Below are 8,533 nucleotides of genomic sequence, written 5' to 3' on the forward strand. Positions count from 1 at the left end.
AAGTCAAATACTACATTGGTCTTAACCCTCCTACTATCTGACCATTCAACATCATCAACTGTGTAAATTAAAGTACTACATTGTGCCTTAACCTTCCTACTATCTGACTTTTTAATAAGAATCAACTGTGTAAATTCAAATACTACATTGGTCTTAACCCTCCTACTATCTGACCATTCAACATCATCAACTGTGTAAATTAAAGTACTACATTGTGCCTTAACCCTCCTACTTTCTGACCATTCAACATCATCAACTGTGTAAATTCAAGTACTACATTGTGCCTTAACCCTTCTACGTTCTGACCATTCAACATCATCAACTGTGTAAATTCAAGTACTACATTGTGCCTTAACCCTTCTACGTTCTGACCATTCAACATCATCAACTGTGTAAATTCAAGTACTACATTGTGCCTTAACCTTCCTACTATCTGACTTTTTAATAAGAATCAACTGTGTAAAGTCAAGTACTGCATTGTGACTTAACCCTCCTACTATCTGACCATTCAATATAATCAACTGTGTAAAGTCAAGTACTGCATTGTGACTAACCCTCCTACTATCTGACCATTCAATATAATCAACTGTGTAAAGTCAAGTACTGCATTGTGACTTAACCCTCCTACTATCTGACCATTCAATATAATCAACTGTGAAAAGTCAAGTACTGCATTGTGACTTAACCCTCCTACTATCTGACCATTCAATATAATTAACTGTGGAAAGTCAAGTACTGCATTGGCCTAAACCCTCCAACTTTAATATCATCAACTGTGGTTGTGAATGAAAGATTGAGTACGCCAGCCTGCAATGTGGCAAAATGGTGTGACTGTATCACAGTACATAGTCAACCCTCCTAGTGTCTGACTATTCAATATCATCCACTGTGGCATGTCAGCCTGCAATACGATATAATGTGATGATTGCATCTACACAGTACATAGTCACAACCCTCCAACTGTCTGACCACTCAGACTGTACACTCAGTACTTACCCGAGTTCTGTGGAAAAAAAACCCCACAAGCATTATACTCGGGTGGGATACAAACCCATGACGTTTGCAATTCAAAAGCAGTGTCTTACCGTATTGAAGAGTTTACGGATGCCATCCTGCTGATCGAAGTGCTCCAAGACGGTCCAGAAACTAAAGGCCATAGTGAAAAACATCGTGGCATGACTCCTGCCGGATTCATGGGAGCACTCTAGCAACCACAGGGCATACCTGAGGATGAAAAATAAAGAGACAGGTTAGCGACTTAAATGTTGATTAAAACATCCCTCTTCAAGAAAAGTAAAACTTCTTCCCCAACATAACTTATTTTCACAACCCTCTCTAGATTGTGTGTTGTTACACAACCAGGGGTGGATTTCACAAAGAAATTAGGACTAGCCTTACTTAGGACTAGTCCTAGGAGCTATTCAAACATTAATGCTAGTCCTAAGTTAGGATGAGTAAGTTGTCCTTTTTTACTCGAGATAAGACTAGTCTTCACTCTTTGAGAATTCAAACCCTGCTCTTATCAAACTGAACACAACTCATGAGAGATATTACCATGTTGCTACCACAAACCTCTGTAGATTGTGAGTTGTTACACCACCAGCTCTTGTCAAAGCCATCACAACTCAAAAGATAAAGAAAAAAATGCCATCACTTACCGGACAAGTTCTCTGACGTCTTGCGGAGGCAGCAAACAAATTCTTTCCATGGTATCAGCGTTGTAGGCCAAGTAGTACAGGCACAGGGACACCCCGGTGGCAGGGATGGACGGACGATGGACCTTCAATAACTGTTGAACACCGCCTCGTTCAACGAACTCAGCAGCAAACTTCTTATGGCATATCAATGAGGATAGGTACTGGTAAACAAACGCAAATAAACAAACGCAAGTAAACAAACGCAAGTAAACAAACGCAAGTAAACAAACGCAAGTAAACAAACGGTAAAGAATTGTTCGAATTTCACTATCAAACTGTGACATGGATTTATAAGACTTTGTGATCACTGTTGCCTTCAAGGCAAACAAACTATTTGTATTCAGGTTAGAGTCCCAGCCGCGACACTTGTGTCCTCAAGCAAGACACTTAACCATTGCCACGTCCTTCGGATTGGACGTAAAGACATTGGTGTAGTGTGTTGTGTAGCGCACGTAAAAGAACCCAGTGTACTTATCGAAAAGAGAAGAGGTTCGCCTCGGTGTTCCTGGCTGTGGCTGCTGAATGTGCTAACCCTTGCAAGCCCTTATAAGGTGCTAAATAATTGGGTCTCAAAATTCATAACTTCAATACCCTATCTTTTTGTAAAAATGTATATACTAAGCGCCTCAAGTACCTCGTTGGTAGATGTTCGCTATATAAGACTTTGATATTATATTATTTAATAAACTATTTTTCACTGGATTGTACCAATTGTCTTGTATTGATACAAGTGAATTCGACATCATCCACCCAAACTATTTCAGAGCCCGTATCTTACTTTTGCAAATAATTTTGAAAAATGTATGCTTTCAAAATCAGTTTATCAGCCGGAATAATCACCTTTAAACCGTCGAAGGTCAACCTGGCATCGTTAGACTTGCTCAAGTCAATGTAGTGCATCACTAAATCCATAGCTCCATTCTCGAACATTGTACCAAGCAGCTGAAACAGGGAAATTGGATCAACAATGAAACTACTTCCCATCACAATCTTTAACTATTTAAAGAAATACTGAAATAGCAGAGTGGGAATGAATTTGCTTCAGCGACTAGTGCGACTAGCATCTTAGTCGCGACTACTGATTGCTTAGTTGAGTCGCGACTACTATTTTTGAGCTACTCAGGTAATCTTGCTGCAACCACTACAACAAGAATAAAGCCGAATGTTTCACTCACGACTTTTCAAAACAACATGTTTTACTACAAAACACAATCAGACATCTGTGAAACAATCCTTCAATCCTTTAGCGTGAATTCTATTATATATTGCGCGTGTTGCAAATAATATGCCGCGATGCATCATGAGAGTTTGTGGCTACTAGTGTCGAAGTCACGACTATTTGAGGTGCAACTAGTGGCGAGTAGTAAATTTCACTATTCGCCCAGGTTTAGGAAAGAGAACAGTAAAAAGGCTACAGGTCAAAGGTTAAGGTCATGAGTTAAGACTTCCTCATCCTTCTTGAGTAACACTTCACTTACTTCCTGGTACTCCGCCAAAGGCGTCAGATATTGCAGAATAAATCTCTGCTGCATAACAGGAGTCATTGGGTACATACAGTGGGTACCGATGATGAAGTAAGAAAGTTCAGACCAGCTGCTGTTGCTCTCTTCAGGATGACTCAAACCCTTCATGGACTTGGCCTTCCTGGAGCCTGGGGCGGATGTCTTTTTGGTTTTGCCACTCTTCTTGGGAAGGGCAGCCTTATCTCCTTTGCCGCTACTCCGCCGGATTCTTGTGCTTATTGATGTTCCTGAGGTGAGATGGTCTTTGAAGTTTGACAATGCGGACAGTGTGCTTGAGGACGGCATCAACTTGGGGTCTGTAACATCGGCTGAAGTCTGTCTGGCTGTGATATTTTGGTTGGCAGATGAAGTTCCTGAGATGAGAGTGTCTTTGGTTTTTGACGATGAGGGCGACACTTTCTGATCTTCTGAGGGACCAGGAGATGGGTCGGCAAACCCGTTACTGCATGTTGCATCATTCGTCGGGACGCATGAGGAATCCATTGCTTGACTCTCTGCGGTGAAGTCGTCTGATCCAGAGGGTCTCTCTGCAGGCTCTTCCTGGGTGAGGTCAGGGCTGTTGTCCCCACTCCCATTTAAGCATTCAAACGGTCGATCGTCTTTGGAGCTCTCGGAGCGACCTGACGAGTTGTCGTCCTCCATGGACTGCTTCATCAGAGAGTGGAGACGACCCATCATTACCGTCACCTGCAAATAAAACATTCCACTTACAGCATTACTAATAATAATAATAACAACGCTCATAGGTCTGAGCACGCGCAAAACTATGTAAAAGGGACTGTCTAAATGTCTCCCATTTATATCCACTCAATCGTTTAAAATGAAAAAAAAAAACATTACAGGAGAGAAAACTTAATAGATCAAGGAGAGGAGGTTTCCTAAAAGCCAGCTTGTTGGGAGCCCCCCCCCCCCCCAATGTGTGTACATACAGCCAGCTTGTTGGGAGCCGCCCCCCCCCCCCCAATGTGTGTACATACATACTTATCTATGAGAAAGAACAATGCAAGAACAGACTGCTGCACCTGCACCTAACACCTGTTGCCTAAGCCAGCCCTTGCGCTCACACACAGTGCGTACATCTTCAATCATTTGAAGGCTGCACTTTTCTTTAGTCGCTCCGTGACTGTGGAACCATCTTCCCATCACCTTACACACCTCAAGAAAGCACTTAAAAAACAACTATTTCTTTAGTTTCTGTTTGTTGCTGTTTTTGTTCATTTGTTGTATTATTTGCATCGCTGTTGTATGTTTAAAGCGCTGTGGTCTAAATGAAATGGCGCTATGTAAAAGCCCATTGTATTGTATAAGAAGAAGAAGAAATAATTGAAGCCACACAAACAAGTTTCCATCTTACCATTGAGGTATTTTCCTCACGTAGGTTGCCGGCTATTTCCTGAACCTCTATGGCGTTGGCTAGGAGGCCAGTAGCGTAAGACTGAAGAGGTTCCTCAGACTGCATCACCCACTGGACTAACTTACTCACTAGTTGATCCTGTTGGATTATAATAATAATAAAAATAATAATCTTGATAATAGTAATAATAATAAAAATAATAATAATAATAATAACAAGTTTTGAAATAGCGATTTTCACACCTGAAGGGTATCTACTTTCTAATGACCTCATGATGCTTCATCAGCCCAGAACTTCCACTCTTTGGGGCAATAGGTCCTTTTCTGTAGAATCAGAATTTATTGGATGTTTGGGAGACTTCTCAGTTCTGAAAAGAACTGTCCTACTTTTTAACTACTACCCGGGCGGAAGGTATAGAACATTGGCTGGGACTACTACTTAGCTTATAGGATTGTAATTAACTGCACTTCCGCGGAGTAAGTTCTTGAATTGGTCTTATATTTAGAGAGGCGTATTTTCAGGTGAGGGGAAACGTGATGTTGATCGAGGGGCTGGTTACAATGCAAGTTGCTCTTACCGATTCTTCAAAGATAATTGAAGTCTCAAGACCAGGGAGAACATCTAGGAGCAGACGGCAGCCGATAACGTTGGTGTCGAAGTCTCGTGATAGCGTTACGAAATCACTCACAAGCTGTGTGTGCAAAAAAAAAATTGAGATAAGTTGACAATAAACAGTGATGTTTTATTTAGAATTTTCCCAAAGGCACTGACCGGCTCAAAATTAGACTGAAACTTTGGTTTTTTATTTGATTGAAATAGTCAGGAGTAATTCCATGAAGAAAGTAAGTAAACTGTGAATAAGTTTAGCAGTTTCAGCTATAACTGAGGTCAAGTGGACTGAGGTCAAGTGGACTTTACGCAGTTGTGTAAAGTTTTTGTGAAATCGGCTGCAGGGTTTGTATCTCAAAATGTTTACTGGACTAGAACTGTTTGTATGGATTTGTGTAGACCTCATGTCGTCCCATGTCTTAAAGTGGAAACATTGGTGGAACACAAAAACCCCTTTCTCCCCTTGATAACACTTTATTGCTCTTTAGTCAAATATACCTTATCACAGAAAATAAATAAAACAGTTAAAAAAAAACGTAATGGGAAAGTCATTAAATGTGTTAAACTGAATTAAACTGTTACAGTTGGTTGAACACAAAGCTTTAAGCAAGGGGCAAATGATGGGCCAATGAGCAGCCTCCTTTTGACATCTAGCCGAGGGCGCTCTCCTGCAGTGATGTCTTGCGAACGATATCCAATGATCTATAGTGCAGACATGCATCTTTCTAATTGCAAAAAAAAAAAAAAAAAGGAAATGGCCGATCAAACTTAACTTTTGTACAATAATTTTCAGTTTTCTATGGCACTGTTTTGAAAAGAAAAATTCAGCTGAAAAAGTTGCATGCCTGATATTGTTCAACAGTTGCCCATAGCAACCTAAACAACAACAACAACAACAAACCTGATTCATAAAGTCATCTTTTTTAAACAACACAGTCATCAGGTAACCCAAGTCACATTCGGGATCAACGCGGGCCGGATGGCGATCATCAAACGGATCCTGATCAAGCTTCATGTAGTTTTCTGTTTCCTTCTCAATAATCTCACACATCCTAAAGGATAAAGGGTGAAGAGAAGGAACGTAAATGATTATCATCACAACTTAGAAAGATTTAATAGATGGAAATTGCATCGGGGATAACGAACATTAATTTTGGCTTTACTCATATACACTGATGAGTGTTATTACTGTATACTCAGTACTTTCCCCAAGCTTTTAAAAAAAAAATCACAGGCATAATTACTCAGCTAAATATAGGATTTGAACTGCCTCTAGCTACTGGGCAATCTTGGTGGTCCAGTTGGTCTAGTTGGTAAGACACCAATGGGAAACTTTAGACTATCTGCCAATCACCAAGAGAGGGCGCTCTTCACCAGGTAATGTCAACAACTTAGGAATAGGAAAAGCATGAGTGACGGTCACTGACAGCAAATACCTTGTGTTTTGCGTGTTTTTGATTTTGTATTTTAGATTTAGCCCAACTGTATTTTGTTTTTCATTACACATTGCCAGCATAAACCAAACTGTTCTGAAACAGGACGTACTGAACACGAGTTCCCCAATGATAACAAGCGGTGTGCATAAGTTTTTGGGAGTGTTTCTTCTAGGTAATTAGCAAAAATTCCAAAAAGCTGACCTACCAAAAATTGAGAAGAAATCTGAAGTTAAGTTGTATGACAATGTATCTGATTTAATTTTCAAGAGGCTGAGAGACTTCTAAATATTTTTTGAGTATTTTTGAATTTTTAGCATTTACCATTGTTTGCTATAGGAGTTGTGCACCCTTACCTGGTAGGTCTGCTGCCCTCTAGTGGCAGAGCTTTCAAAAAGTCTCCCATTGCAAATATTGTGGGTTCGAATCCCAACCAAGTAATATGCCTGTGAGACAAGTGTCCCAGCTCCAGAACCCATACTCTGCTGAACAGAATCACAAGAGCTTGAGTTCAGTGCTCTTATCCGCTCGGCCACGACACCAATAGACCTACCTGGTGACTATGGCTATGTTGGCTGCCGAAGAGCCGCTCCCTCGATTCCATTTCTCAAGCAGGGAATTAAATTCCTTCCTCGGATCTTCGGTCTTCTCCTCCATCATGTCCTCCTTGCTATTTCAGGGGAAAAAATAATAATAATTTGTGTTACTTTTTATTTATCTCACCGTCACAGACAGGAAACATTTATAAATTTCATACGGACTTCTGCTTCTGCTTAAAGACACTGGGCACCTTTGGTAATTGTCAAAGACTAGTCTTTCCACTTGGAGTATCTCAACATATGCATACAAAAAAAAAATCAGTTGTCAAATTTACGAGATAATAATGAAAGAAAAAACACCCTTGTCACACGAAGTTGTGTGCTTTCAGATGCTTGATAAGTAATTTGTGAATGGGTGGGCACGAGTTTGAATGTCCTTGGTGTTTAGTTTTAATAGCAAAGATAGCTTTAAATAATATGCTTCCTGAGTTGATGCTGGTTAAAAGTCCCACACTGGAATTGTGAGAGGTATGAGAGAGAATTTGTAGCAGTCCTTTTTTGGTGTGAAATGGGACTTTGGTCCAAAATGGCTCCAAGTTTTGGAAAAATCCTGTGAAGAACCCAGGTTTGAAAAAATAATTATCAGTTACACTAAAAGTCCATCCAACATTTTCAATTACTTTGCTCAAGATAAGAATGCTTATATCTTCAAAAACAATCTTAAGCCCCATTGCATGCATATATTGAGCCCAAAATACACGTGTTAAAAGTCTTATTGTTTTGTTTTACTTAGATTTGTTAAATGTTTTGTTGTATTGTATCGCTTGGTTCCCTTTTACTGTATTATCTTAATTACCCTTACTTCTAGAAACTATAATGCTCCCCCGTGAGAGCCGTTTATAGTTTCTAGAAGTTTCTAGAAAATTACCCTAAACTGGCAATTTAAAATATCATCATTGTTCTTGTTTGTTATTACTATTTTTGTTCGTTTGTCGCTCTTGTGAAAACTTTTTCCACCAATTTGTAAAAGGGCCAGGGGTGGATTTCACAATAGATTTATTAAGACTAGTTTTATCTTGAGTTAGGATGAGTTACTTGCCCTAACTTAGGCATAGCTTTAAGTTCTTAATATCCCAGTCCTAGGGCCCTCTGTGTGTCTATTAGAACTAATGTTCTGGTACTATGGTAGTATGGCTGATTTGTATTTTTAGTTTTAAACGACCACGCAAATGCGTATCAAACTTTAAAACTTGCGAAACAGTTATAAATTTATCCATACAACAAAAATTCACTTTTAAAAACAACTTAGGGGCAGAATTGGGACTCCATAATTTTTGTCTGCTAACCATATGTATCATGTGGTTATATGTTTGATTGA

The 8,533-nt window shown here is 39.7% G+C and overlaps 1 protein-coding gene across 1 annotated transcript in view; it reads right to left on the reverse strand.

The window, feature by feature from the left end:
• The window catches only part of LOC117306473 (DDB1- and CUL4-associated factor 1-like), a 40,677-nt gene that overhangs the window by 24,045 nt on the left and 8,099 nt on the right, over nt 1-8,533 (reverse strand). The window contains exons 2-9 of the mRNA XM_033791020.1: nt 7,170-7,286; nt 6,085-6,235; nt 5,152-5,265; nt 4,575-4,712; nt 3,176-3,907; nt 2,538-2,639; nt 1,659-1,858; nt 1,086-1,224 (exon numbers count right to left, since the gene is read on the reverse strand). Of these exons, the coding sequence (XP_033646911.1) occupies nt 1,086-1,224; nt 1,659-1,858; nt 2,538-2,639; nt 3,176-3,907; nt 4,575-4,712; nt 5,152-5,265; nt 6,085-6,235; nt 7,170-7,286 (1,693 nt within the window). The remainder of the gene's footprint in view (nt 1-1,085; nt 1,225-1,658; nt 1,859-2,537; nt 2,640-3,175; nt 3,908-4,574; nt 4,713-5,151; nt 5,266-6,084; nt 6,236-7,169; nt 7,287-8,533) is intronic.

The sequence above is a fragment of the Asterias rubens genome, chromosome 2 (genome assembly GCF_902459465.1).
Source record: "Asterias rubens chromosome 2, eAstRub1.3, whole genome shotgun sequence".
NCBI lineage: Eukaryota > Metazoa > Echinodermata > Asteroidea > Forcipulatida > Asteriidae > Asterias > Asterias rubens.